Source organism: Leptopilina heterotoma, unplaced genomic scaffold, assembly GCF_015476425.1.
Source record: "Leptopilina heterotoma isolate Lh14 unplaced genomic scaffold, ASM1547642v1 Lhet_55, whole genome shotgun sequence".
NCBI lineage: Eukaryota > Metazoa > Arthropoda > Insecta > Hymenoptera > Figitidae > Leptopilina > Leptopilina heterotoma.
In genome coordinates, this window is record NW_025111119.1 from 1,038,894 (window position 1) to 1,052,223 (window position 13,330).

General features: G+C 30.0%; 3 protein-coding genes across 5 annotated transcripts; 1 reads left to right on the plus strand and 2 right to left on the minus strand.

Moving 5' to 3' along the window:
* Window positions 1-45: 45 nt before the first annotated feature.
* On the minus strand, window positions 46-3,396 carry LOC122508603. Of its 2 annotated transcripts, none has more exons than XM_043622053.1 (4): window positions 3,238-3,396; window positions 1,337-1,736; window positions 873-1,149; window positions 46-798 (listed from the first exon to the last, which is right to left on the minus strand). In XM_043622053.1, the coding sequence occupies exons 2-4, from the start codon at window positions 1,693-1,695 to the stop codon at window positions 295-297; spliced, it is 1,140 nt and encodes a 379-aa protein (XP_043477988.1). In that variant the 5' UTR covers window positions 1,696-1,736; window positions 3,238-3,396; the 3' UTR covers window positions 46-294. The 2 variants fall into 2 exon arrangements, with proteins under 2 accessions (XP_043477988.1, XP_043477987.1); XM_043622052.1 differs by lacking the exon at window positions 3,238-3,396 and adding an exon at window positions 1,794-2,108.
* A 117-nt stretch (window positions 3,397-3,513) lies between these two features.
* On the plus strand, window positions 3,514-6,214 carry LOC122508605 (3'-5' ssDNA/RNA exonuclease TatD). 2 transcript variants are annotated; one of them, XM_043622055.1, is made up of 3 exons: window positions 3,514-3,717; window positions 4,513-4,955; window positions 5,330-6,214. In XM_043622055.1, exons 2-3 carry the CDS (start codon window positions 4,530-4,532, stop codon window positions 5,837-5,839), a joined length of 936 nt encoding a protein of 311 aa, XP_043477990.1. In that variant the 5' UTR covers window positions 3,514-3,717; window positions 4,513-4,529; the 3' UTR covers window positions 5,840-6,214. The 2 variants fall into 2 exon arrangements, with proteins under 2 accessions (XP_043477990.1, XP_043477989.1); XM_043622054.1 differs by having other exon boundaries at window positions 3,516-3,722.
* Window positions 6,215-7,368: 1,154 nt separating this feature from the next.
* On the minus strand, window positions 7,369-13,010 carry LOC122508606. The gene is made up of 6 exons (XM_043622056.1): window positions 12,759-13,010; window positions 9,286-10,018; window positions 8,800-9,196; window positions 8,497-8,731; window positions 8,271-8,421; window positions 7,369-8,090 (listed from the first exon to the last, which is right to left on the minus strand). Exons 1-6 carry the CDS (start codon window positions 12,847-12,849, stop codon window positions 7,874-7,876), a joined length of 1,824 nt encoding a protein of 607 aa, XP_043477991.1. The 5' UTR covers window positions 12,850-13,010; the 3' UTR covers window positions 7,369-7,873.
* Window positions 13,011-13,330: the final 320 nt, after the last annotated feature.

The window sequence follows — 13,330 nt, forward strand, 5'->3', positions numbered from 1 at the left end:
CAATCCTGAAGAAAGAATAGATGCTAAATGCGCTTTCATCAGTACTGAAGAAAGAATAAATGCTAAATGCGCTTTCTTCAGTACTGAAGAAAGAACAAATGCTAAATACTTTCTTCAGTCCTGGAGAAAGAATAAATGCCAAATGCGCTTTCTTCAGTACTGAAGAAAGAATAAATGCTTTCTTCAGCACTGAAGAAAGAATAAATGCTAAAGATTACTTTGTGGGAGAAGAAAATGGGGAAATGTCTGTCAAATCAAATTCCACTTACTTTATGGTAGTTCCCTTTAACTATACTAGTGATCGTAATTCAAAATCGTACCCCGTTGTTTTTTCGGATTACGATAAGACTGCTGATAAACTGAAGTCAATCGCCAGTGCTCCGGATAATCGGCGTCCCGACAACCCTGAACAATACTGAATGGCGGCGCCAGTGTGTCAATACAAAAAGAACGACGGGCAAATGGTGTTCTTGGCCTTGGTACTGGATATTTATTCGACATTCCATTACGCCGTGAATTTCGATGATGCTTTGCCGATTGAATATATCGCGATTGATATGTATTCCCCGACGGTTTTCCCAGTGCATCACAAGCCAAACAATGCCGCAATTGAGTCGCATGCTTTACTCTTGGCCGAAATCCAGTATTTTTGGAATAAATATTTTTCTCATCGCCACCGGATATGTGAATCGAATCGAAATTCGTGCACAAATCGCAATTATTTCCCAACTCATTTGGCGAACTACGATCCACCGGTTCCGAGGGAAATAATTCATCTACCGCATAGCGCTCGCCTTTCTAGAAAGAAATTATTATAAAATTGTCTGTCGTAGAAGATCCATAATTTTTATAAAAAACTAAAAGTTCCACACCTTCAATTCCCGATTGCAACCTTGACATTGTTGTCCAATTTTCTCGGAGGACGTGAGCGAATGTTGAACTAGAGTAAAAACAGCAGGCGCTGGACCCCCATCTGTACCATCAATGTGCAACGCTCGTCGGGGTTCGTATTCCGGATTCACTGGAGTTTCCCAACAAATCGCCAGGTCCATATGGGTCTCTGGCTTTTTGCACCCCAACACGGGACCGAATTTTTTCCCCAAACGTTTTGCTTCATCTCGCTTAAACTGGGGAATTATTCTTTGGCATCTGGAATATTTCAAAAAAAATCAAGAGTCTGGGAAAAGAATCACAACTATCGAAAAATGCGCATACTCCAACTATACAGTGAACCCAACATCTCGCGAGTGAAATTATAAAAATGATTATTAATTGTTTCTTTCCTAAAATCATCGAGGAGAATAAAGGGATAAGAAGAAGAAAAATCGTCTCTTACCTCTCGATGGCTTTACACTTTGAACACAAATTCTCCATTAGTTTCGTTGGTCGGACGTTTGTAAATATTGAGTCATCAACTTTATCAGGTAACGGTTGATGTTGAAGATTTTCGGCGTGAAATTTTTTTGCAATTGCAAATCTATTCATGCACGAGTCCAATCTTTCAGCCGTTGATTTCACTGTTTTTCCCGATAATCTCTCAGCGCGTTCCTCTTCACCAGGCACATAATTTTTCAACGACGATAATCTTAAATTTCCACTTATGTACGTTGGCAATGGACAAGAATGATCCTCGAGATCGAAGGACGCTGCTATTTTGCCCGGACAATGGGAACAACATTTTTGACGTTGCTTCATATTATTTTTGTTTTTGTCAACCGATACCGAATCTTCCAAAACTGAAATATAAGTTTCATATAATTTTTGCAAAAAAGATCCTTTTTATTTTATTTTACCTGATGATTAAAATAGAGATAGTGAGTTGAACGAAGAATTAGTAAAAACATATTTTTAGGAAAAAAACAATTTGAAAAAAATTTGAAAAAAATATTTAAAATTCTCTAACGAAATGATTCTTTTGGTATTTGAAGTGAAAGACTGGTAGTGCAGGAATGCACCTTCCGGTTTCGCGAAATTCTAATGGTAAAATATATATATATTGGTATTGTTTACTTGACGACGGAATAGTTCAATACCTGCGGAAGAGGAATAAGAGAGAAATTCGCATTTGAAAAGTAGAACAGAAACTTTTCAATTTTTACCCTTCTTTTTGTAAATTGAAACCTACTATCGTTTCGCGCATGGTAAAAAAAATTAATTCTTCCTCCTCGCGATCGCATGTTTTGGAATCATTTGACAAAAATAACAATTTCATGACCCAATGACCTTCCGGGATTATTTATTAATTTTCGTTTAAAAAAACATCAATTATAATTGTATTTTTAACCTTGAAAGTGACATTTTATTTACAACCCTCAGTCACGATTTTGAAGATAGTTTTTATTTTTAAAATTAGAAATCAAACCTACTGCATGCAATATTAATTTATATTATCTGTATTTTACAATAATTTATTTCTACTATATAATTTATGAAATACATCAAGTAGTTTTTTAATTAGGATTTGTTTATATAAAACGATAAAATTATAGGATGTTATTTTGCGTTCCCCAACCCTGATCGGAATCTTCCAGGATGACATATATTGCAACCCATCTCTGACCCCTTTTAATTAATTGTCTTTTGTCTCATAGTTATCTCGGCTATTTCTATAAAAAACTTTTTACTTTAAACATCCCTTTTCCGTTAATCTATTTGAAGACATGCCCCAAGTATAATAATTTAACGCATTCTATTTTTTGTGTTTATATATTATAAATGTATAATATTATATTAATAATATTTTATTAAATAAGGTGAAAGAAGCTATCAATTCGATACATATGAAGCCCATGAGCTTATCAAGAGATTTATTTAAGATATTTAATTTATTTGTAAAATTGATTCGGATAATTGATAGCTTCTTTCACCTTTAATATTTAACTGCCGAATGATAAATTAATTTCCTTTAATTTAATAATATTATTTTTATAGTAAAATGAAAATTGTCATTTTGTACAAAACAAATACATAACTAAACTTAAAAATAACTATAAATGTAAATCCTGGAATTAACGCGTATCTATTTTGTATTTGCTATCAAGTCCCAGTTTCCGTCCACTATTATTTTATAATTATTTTAGAACAATTATAAAAAAAGATTATTATTAATATAAATTATAAAACTGATAATATTACTTCCGAAGACAGAAATATTAAACTATTTTAAAAAATTAATTTACATTATTTTAAATCGTAAATGGTCGGCTACTGGGACATCGCGAAATAAAATTCATATACTTTTCGCGAGAAAGTTGCAATTTTATCACTGTAACTGTACTAAATCCTAAAATTGCAAAATATCGTCGTTTTCTCCGAAAAAGGAGATTTTTTCCCCTCAATGTTATTGTTATATAGGTATATACACAATACTATATATTACGCCTCCGGGTCTTGGAAGAGCAAAAGATATTCCTGATATTTTATTTCGTGACGTGACTCATGCGGCCGCGCGCAGATTAATCTTCACGGTTATAAGGTTAGGACTCCTGTGTGTATATGTGTGTCTGCTACTGAAGTGGTGCTATTCACAAGATTCACAACCTCTCCCGCGACCTTTGCGTCTGGTGTTTTCAATAAAAATTTTTTTCCCCGACATAATCTTGTGTGATACAATGATCTAAATATGAGGTGTATTTAGTGTTATAAAAATTTTCTTTGTGCAATATTTAAAAATTCTTGGTTTTCCATCTATATAGTGCATATATATAGTATTTTAAGGTTAGGTAAGTAATATTCTTATAATTTTTTTTCATATGAAATATAATTAATGTTAATTTGTTATACAATAGGTCCTGTACTCGTTAAATAATTGAGGTTATTGAGTATATAATGCACAATTTTGTATTTAAGAATTAAGATTTGAATAATTTTGTAAAAATTCTTATCTATCATATAAACACACTGACAAGTGGAAATTACCAAAGGTTTTCCGTATTCCCAGAAAGTTAATTATAGTTTTTCTTAAAATTTTAAGTTATTGAGTTTTTGTTCTTTTTAAAAAAATTTCGAAGTACCCACTTACAATTTATGTTAATTATAAGTGGGGCACTATTTAAAAAAGTTCTAAATTTTCAAAAAATTGTTTTTAAGTAAATTTTGTAAAAATTTACCTAAATTTACTTTTTTTATTTACTTAAAAGAGATTTAAGAAAGATTTTAAGAGATTTAAGTCTCTTAAAAAGATGAATTTAGAACAAGTTCAGAGGTTTGTTTTGAAATACTTATAAATTTTATTTTTCGAACATTTACGATCAGGGGCGGAACTAGAAATTACTTTTTTGAGTATAGCCAATCGTCTCATAAAATTTTAAGTCAAGTCTCAATTCAAACTAATTTAAGTCTGTAAAATATTCGATAGGAACTATTTTTCATTTTAGATGCGTTTAAAAAAGAATATTCAAACTAAAACGGTAACGAACATAACCTACAAATTATTATGCTTCTTAAGTAGAAGAAAATATTTATTTATTAATTAATATATAAATATTTAATGTAATATATTACAAATTCCAGATTGAAGATACATAAAAATGGATGAAAACGCAAGCGCCTCGAATACGGGTGAATTAAAGGAAACATCAAAAATGTCACAGTGCTATGAGAATTATGTGCTCGTCGATGTTGGTGCAAATTTGACCAATAAAAAATATATTCGCGATTTGGACAGTGTTGTCCAAAGGGCAAAGGACGCGGGAGTTCAAAAAATAATGGTCACCGGTGCTGGTATTCGTTCAAGTAAGGAGGCACTTCGTTTGACGAGAATTTATCCAGGTACATTGTACTCGACAGCCGGTGTTCATCCACACGATGCAAAATCATGGGAGGATCCCGATACACTCGAGGAATTGGAGGCAATTGCCGCTAATCCCGAGTGTGTCGCAATTGGTGAATGTGGCTTGGATTATAATCGCGATTTTTCCGAACCCGAGGCACAACGTTCCGTTTTTCACAAACAGGTGACCGCTTTCTTTTCGATAAATTCTATAAAACTACAAGAATACTTTAAATACTTTTAAACTTAATACTTTTGAGTTAGTCTAAAGAGTAAGCTTAGATTTTTATAAAGAGACCAATGTGGAATGAGTTTAGGAACGCAAAGCGTGGGATAGAAAAGGATAGTGATGTGTTTGTGTCCTCTTTGCGTTCGCAAATCTATTCTTTCTTGGTCTTTAAGGTCTTTCTTCAATAGGACCCCTAAGAGCATATTTCACAAATTGCGTTAGTTGCCATAGCAATCAATTTGCAATTTGTGAAACATTTAGTTTATTAAATATTTAAAAATTATATGCTCTTAGGGGTCCTATTAAATATATAAAAATTATTTCACCAGGTGGAGCTGGCGTGCCGTTTAAATAAACCGTTAATAATTCATGAGCGTGGCGCACAAACGGACGTGATTGAGGTATTAAATCAATATAAAGATCGATTACCACCGATTTTAGTGCATTCATTCATTGGCACAGCTGAGGAGGCGCAAATTTATCTCGATCAGGGTTATTATCTCGGCATCACGGGCTATTTATGTAAAGATAAATCCGACAGTGGCGTACGACAATTATTAGAAGGCGGTCAAGCACCCCTCGATAGACTTCTCGTTGAGACTGATGCACCGTTCATGTATCCAAATACAAGAGCAAGTAAATTACCACCACACGTGAAGGATGCACTCACCGAACGTTCATTAACATTTCTACAAAGATATTGTACATTTCAACGAAATGAGCCATGCGCATTGCCAGCCGTGGTCGAAATGGTTGCCGCATTCATGCGAATAACACCCGAAGAGGTCGCATTGGCCACCGCCTTCAATGCCTTAAAACTCTTCGGTTTAGATCAATGATAAATGTTTTCTTTCGCAAAAAAAAAAATGGTGCTTCTTTTATATATATCAATTTGCAAATATAATTTTTTTTTAGGAACAAATTGTAAATTCATCCGGAATGAATTTTTGCAGCTAAGATTTGCTTTATGCTAATAAGACTATATGTTCCATGTTAAGGAGAAGGGGGGGGGCGTTTAGTTACTAGAGAAAAAAATTATTAAACTGCGAAATTCTCCTCCTCCGTAAGAAATTGATATTCAAAATATAATTTAAAAATGAATATAAGTAGAGAAAGTGCGTTACCATAGGAATTGTTGACAGCAGTTGCTATGGTAATTGTAACTATAAAAAAACGTTTCTAGGTTAGGCGTAATTGTGGAACAATCATATTTTTTTATTTTTAAAATACGTGACGCGCCTTGAAGAAAGGTATCAATTTTAGGTTATGTTCATTTTTTTAAAAATTAAACCACTGGTCTTCACTGATAGCAAAATATTCGATAGAAACCGATTTTAAATTAAATAGAACCTCAGAGGTAAAAAATAACAAACATAACCTTAAAATCCCTTACTTCTTAGGTACCTTTCTTCAGCGCGCGTCTCATTTGTTTCGATTTTCACTTATTTTTTCCGCTCTTGCCAAAATCATAAATATATATTCATCTCACAATGAGGGAAAAAATTTGTGAAAAAAAAACAAAATTGGTGCATATTGCATAATTTATATTTTTTAGAAATATAGTTAAACAAATGTAACTAGAAATCATATCATCTTGATTTCACACAAGAAAAAAATGACTTTTTTTCACAAGCACAAACGAGATTATCACTATGAAAAAAAAAATCACAATCGCTAATTATTTTTTTCTTTATTTTTTCAAAGAAAAACTAAAAACACTTTAAAATGTGATTCATTTAAAAAATAGTTTACGATCAGAAAAGGAGTATTTTAAAATCAATTTATTAAAAATGAAGTTATATTTCACTTTATTTTTATTTTTAGTCAATTTTTCTTTTTAATTTGTATATTTACAATATATATATTTTTTGTAAGCGGTAAATATTTTTTTTTAAAAAATAAAATCTCTCTTGTTTCCTTTCTGAACAGTGCAGAAAGCACTTATGGAGCTTATATAGTTATATATATATAGTACAATTTTAATCAAATGTACGTTATTGTTATAAAATATTTTTCTATCAAATAAATTGTATACAAGATTAAAAAAAAAATTTTTTTCTTGCATCCTTGTCACTTAAACCCTTCTTTCGAAAGGGAACGTCCATAAACTACGTAGACCAATTTTTTGGAAATTTTAACCCCCCCACCTCCCCCCACGTGGACGCAATTACATGTATTAGCGCCATTTCTTCCTCTTATGGTAGACAATTGCTTGACCCCCCCCCCTCCCCCTAGACGTGCTACGTAGTTTATGAACGTTTCCAAAGTAATTTTTTTTCAATTTTGAAGTTTTTTTATTTAGTTTAATTTTATTTTCGACAAAAATTATTTCCTATATAGATTATAGAGGCAAATTAATACAAATTAGTTCTAAATTGAAGAAATTTTAATTTTTATACTATTTTCAAAAAAGTAGAACTTAAAATTAAAATTTAGCAGATTTTTTTTCTTTTTGCGGAAAGAAAGTTTATAGAAATCACTTTATTTCTACTTTACCGACATAACATAGATGGCTGTTCGATTATAAAAATTATTTCCAATAAAAAAGAAAGTCCAATGTTAAAAATTTCGAAATAAAATCGCAGACCTATTGTATAAGTAAGGAGGCACTTTTAAATTTATAAATTTATCAATAAATTTATAAATTTATAAATGATTCAACTGTAAGTACGAAAATGAAACATTTACATATTTATATGTTTGTATATCAATATGAATAATGAATATGAATATAAAACTCTGAGAATCTGTTAATGAGCATATTTGAAAAAAATAGAACAATTTATAGAGTAATAACAAAAACAGAAAATTTAACTTTGTACCTAAGTTACCTTGATTTTTCTTTCTTTCGTTTCTAATTTTTTTTTCTCACTTTACAATTGATGTTGATTAACGGCACACTTTAATCGCATTGCGTGCAATAAGTATGGGATTTTTTCCTTATCGCTCAATTGTAACCATCTGTGTGAACATATTGGAATTACTAAATAATTCATGGCCTCTAAAGTTTTCATATACGAATTCCAACTGCCTTTCAATTGCATTGTATTTATTGTAAAACCATCTATTGGAATATCCACAAATAGGAGGCTAAAAGATTGCAAAAAATTTATTTAAAATTTGGCGCTTAAATATTCTTCTGTTTTACCGACAGAACATAGATTGGAAACTACAGAATTAATTTGTCTTTTAAGTAATTTTAAACTTTAAATTTGAAAAAACAAATTTTTAAACTCTTAAAATAGAATTAAAAATTAAGAAATTACTTACACTTGACTATCCTCGGGAATGGAGATATCCTCTAAATATGTAATTGGCTTTAGATTAATAATATCCATCGTTGGTTTTTCAATTTTTTGACTACTTTTGTAACTAATGGGCATTGGTTTGGCAGTTTCCTTATTCAAAAGTATTACGTAATCTTAAAGAAAAATTTAATTTAGAAAAACATGGTAGTCTAAAGTAATTTTTTTAAAAAATTGAAAAATTCATTTACCAATAAAATGACCGAACTTTGTTCCCACTCGGGTCTCGATAAATTGTGAACCGCCGATGGCAATTTCCAGTGCTTTATATAAGTGAGGATATCGACCACCATATTGATCCCAATCGGCCAATAGATCAAATTTATCTTCCAATGGACGTGGACCATCGTAATTTTTATAGAGTGTCTTTGTAAATTGATACAACCTTAAAATTTTCTCCTTACGATCACTAGTCATCAATTCGATCTAAAAAGTAATTTTCATTATTAGTTATAAATTTTTTTTTTTTTTTTTATTTTTTTCTTCTCACTTACGTTTTTATTGCATTCGAAAATTTTTTGTAGTAATTTATCGGAATAACAATCTAGAACTGCCAAATTGAAGACTATTTGCAATAAATTTTCATACGACACAATGGCTGTGTTTTCTAATATTAATTCTTGAATTTTGTCCCAAAATACTGGTTTATAGTCACTCATTGCCATTGCGGAAACAAATGAAGCCAACATATTGAGAGATTGATAATTTGTGGACATTGATAATTCCAAAAATTTCATTGCTATGTAATCGAGAAGAGCAAATTGCTCGTGTCCGATTATCACTAATTTTTCGAGTGCCTCAATTCCCTTCTCTAGGCCAACGTCTCTTTTAATTATCACATCGTTCACCAGAGTGTCTACCATTTGTTCATTGTAGAATGCCTTTACATTTCTGGAAGAGAAAAAATTTTTGAAGGAGAAGAACTATATAGATGTAATTAGACTAAATGTTCTGTCGGTAAAACAGAAGAAAATACTCACTTGGTATGAAATTGTATCGACTTCAATATAACCATTGCGTCATTAAATGAAACCGAATCAATTTGACCGATAATAACATTCTGTATCCGTTTCAATAGTCGTTTATGCGTATTCTCCGAATTTGGAAGAAATCTTATAGATTTTAAAATAAATTTCGCCGATATTAATGGTATCTCATTACGATAATCAGAAATTGTATCGAGCAAAAATTGTATTGTATTGTAATTTTTCGATTGTTGTTTGGTGACAAAAAGAAGACAAGATGCTAGTAAGTGAATATTATCCCTCTCAATGCGTGGCAATTGTATTTCAAATATTGTCGGCAGGGCAGTTAAAATGGCATTGATTAAATGTGTTTTAGGAGCATTTTGTAAATCTAATTGAAGAGTTATCACATCCTCCAGTACCAATGAATTAATGTTTGAACGAATTATTTGCAATAGTGATTCATAAATAACCGTATTTTTTTCAACATTCAGTTTTGTTAATGCATTTATTGCAAGAACAGCCTCAGAGACGTCGAGTGTTGTTATTTGTTTTTTCAATTCATTGCAAAGCTCGACGAAGTCATTGTTATTTTTTAAATCTTTTGACTTGAATGACATTTTTTGTAATTTTTTAAGAGCTTGCACATAATGCTGACCACTGAGATAACCATGATTATTTTTTATGAATGAAAATATTTCTCCGGGCTGCTCGCCCAATTGTTTGTAAACTGATTTTGGCAGTACGTCTGAAACAGTTTTTTTTAAAAATTAAATATGAATTTTTCATTGAAGATTAAATTAAACCCTATTGTGAGGTGTTAAAATTACATCAGAATGGATTAAAAATAATCTGCAACAGTTTAATCCCTGTTGGATTAAATTAACACCAGAAAGGATTGAAATACTCTATAATTTTGGTATTATTTTTTACTATGAATGAAATTGTACTTTAAATCAAACACCAAGTCAATGATTTGTCAAAATTCTACGAATTTAGCTTCACCAGGGACAATAGTTAGTAACTAACTTACTAACTAACAAATTTACTAACTAACGAGTTAACTAAGTTTCTAACATACTAACTAACTTTCTAACTAACTTACAAACTTAATTACTAATTAACATACTAACTAACAAACTTTATAACTAAGGATCTAACTAACTAACTTACAAACTTAATTACCAATTAACATACTGACTAACTTTCTTTCTTACTAAGTAACTTACTAACTTTCTAACTAATTAACTTACTAAATTACTAACTAACTAACTAACTAACTTTCTAACTAACTTACAAACTTAATTACTGATTAACATACTAACTAACTTACTAACTAACAAACTTTTTTAATGTTGAAATTATATATGATCTTGGAAAGGTAAGATTTGAATAAAAAATTCAAAAGTGTGTCGTTAATGCGACGTTTCGTTGGCTAGGGTTTGCCAACCTCATCAGGCTAAAAAGATTTTATTAAATAATTAAGTTACACATCAGTATTTTTTATCAAGGACTAAAAAAGCACTATTTTCATTAATAAACAATAATAATATACCTAGGTTTGGTTAGAACATCGTAAACATACTAACGCGTCAAAAATTAAAAAGTTTTCGTCAAATTATAATAAAAAACAAACATTCCACACTTATGAGAGATATTAACTAACTAACTAACTAACTTTAACACGCAATTCTAAATAGAAACAGGTTTTCTGGTAATTCCAACCAGAACTTTTTTCAGTGATAGTTTAGTGAGTTAGTTTGTAACTAAGTTAACTAGTCACTTAGTTAGAAACTAAGTTAACTAAGTAAGTTAGTAAGTTAGTTAGTAAGTTAAATAGTAATAAGGTTTGTAAGTTAGTTAGCTAGTTAGTTAGTAAATTAGTTTGTAACTAAGTTAACTAGTTACTTAGTTAGAAACTAAGTTAAGTAAGTAAGTTAGTAAGTTAATTAGTAATAAGGTTTGCAAGTTAGTTAGCTAGTTAGTTTGTAAATTAGTTTGTAACTAAGTAAACTTGTTACTTAGTTAGTTAGAAACTAAGTTAAGTAAGTTAGTAAGTTAGTTAGAAGCTAAGTTAAGTAAGTAAGTAAGTTAGAAGCTAAGTTAAGTAAGTTAGTTAGTAAGAAACTAAGTTAAGTAAGTTAGTTAGTAAGTTAGGTAGGGGTCGTTCATAAAGGTCGTCACACTCCTAAAGGTGGGAGGGGGGTGTCAAGCTGTGTGTGACGAAGTGTAGAAAAAATGTGACGATGGGGCAGGGGGTAAAAATCAGTCCGAAAAAGCGTGACGTAGTTTGTGAATGACCCCATTAGTAAGTTAATTAGTAATAAGGTTTATATGTTAGTTAGCTAGTTAGTTAGTAAATTAGTTAGTAAGTTACTTAGTAAGTTAGTCAGTTAGTTAGTAAGGTAGTTAGTAAGTTAATTAGTTAGTTTGTTAATTAGTTAGTTTGTTAATTAGTTAGTTTGTTACTTAGTTAGTTAGTAATCGTTGACTTGGTTTTGATTTGAAGTAAAATTTAAGTCATAGTAAAAAATAACCCAAAAATGGATTATTTTAATCCTTTTTGGTGGCAATTTAATCTGCAACGTTTTTTAATATCTCACAATTTACTCTGCCGGCAATGATCCTGGTGGCATGTGGACCAACTAAAAATTCTCATTAGTAAGAAAAGGACGAAGATATGTCTATCCTTTTCTAACTAAAGGCATTTTTTTAGTTAGTTCATATGCTACAAGGACCCTTGCCAAATCTAGATAAATTATCTCAGGTTTTGATGGTTGGATTCGACTCCTGCTGCAGACTAATAAGATTTTACGTTTAATGACCTTTTAACAAGGTTATGTTAGCAACGTCAGAGTTTTTAAACAAATTCGAAACAATTTTCTGCAGAATGAAAATAAAATTAAAAAAATGATAAGAAAATAAAAATTTATTTTAAGAAAATATAATCTTGTAACCTCATTCTCAACTCTATCTTTATAAAATAATTTATTACATAAGTTTAAATAAGTAATCAACTAAATTGTAAATTCACTATTATCCCAAATAACTTTATATTATTTATTCTTCTCAACCAATTTTGTTTTTCTTTCAATAATGCATTATGGAAATTTTTTTCAATAAAACAAAAAAAATTGTTCTGCACTGCAAAAAATTTGTTTAATACTTTTTTTTCAATAAACAAATATTTATACTTCGTTAAAGAAATTTTAAATATACATCAAATATATTTTAAAAATAAATCCAAAATCATAAATATTGATAATAGAAAATTTAATTGTTTAATTTAATTCATTTAATCATTGAAAAAAAGACAATGAAACAAAAAGGCACAAAGTTGCAAATTTGCTACAATATCATCGCATTTAATATGGCGGTGATTTAATTTTTAGGTTAATTTTCAATTATTGATAAATAACAATATACTCTAAATAATAATTTTTCCGATCAAATTTTACATCATATATAGAAGAAAAATTTATAAATACCTGTATTAAGCGTGTGACATTGTGACTTTTGTATAAAATTAACTAACGAACATCTACAAATATTGCGAAAATTATGAAGAGCAAGAGTCATTTTTCTATACACTAAAAAAAATTTGAATTATCTCGGCTCTTTTTTTTGTTACTATATTTACAGAAGAAAATGATAAATTTTTCTACACACACATATATATATATCTTATAATGAACTCAATAACCTCAATAACTTAATCATTTTAGGTTAAGTCGCCACGATTTTTTAGCATCGTGCGCATCGTGTTCAGGACATAAAATAGTGACACAAATGTGACAAACCTTAAATATAGAATTGTTAAATTCCCTAACTAATTTAGTTTGCTGAATTTTCCATATTATATGGGAAAGGAGTAGAATATAATAATTAAAAAAAACTTGTTTTTGAAGAAGATTTTAGACAAAGTTGATTAAAATGAGAAGGTAAAAATTGTAAAACCTGGTAAAACTACATTTTTTATTTTTAATATTTCAATTTAAAAAGTTGGCATTACAAGCTGCTAGGGATATTTTGTAAATAAATCGAAAACGATTGGTAATTC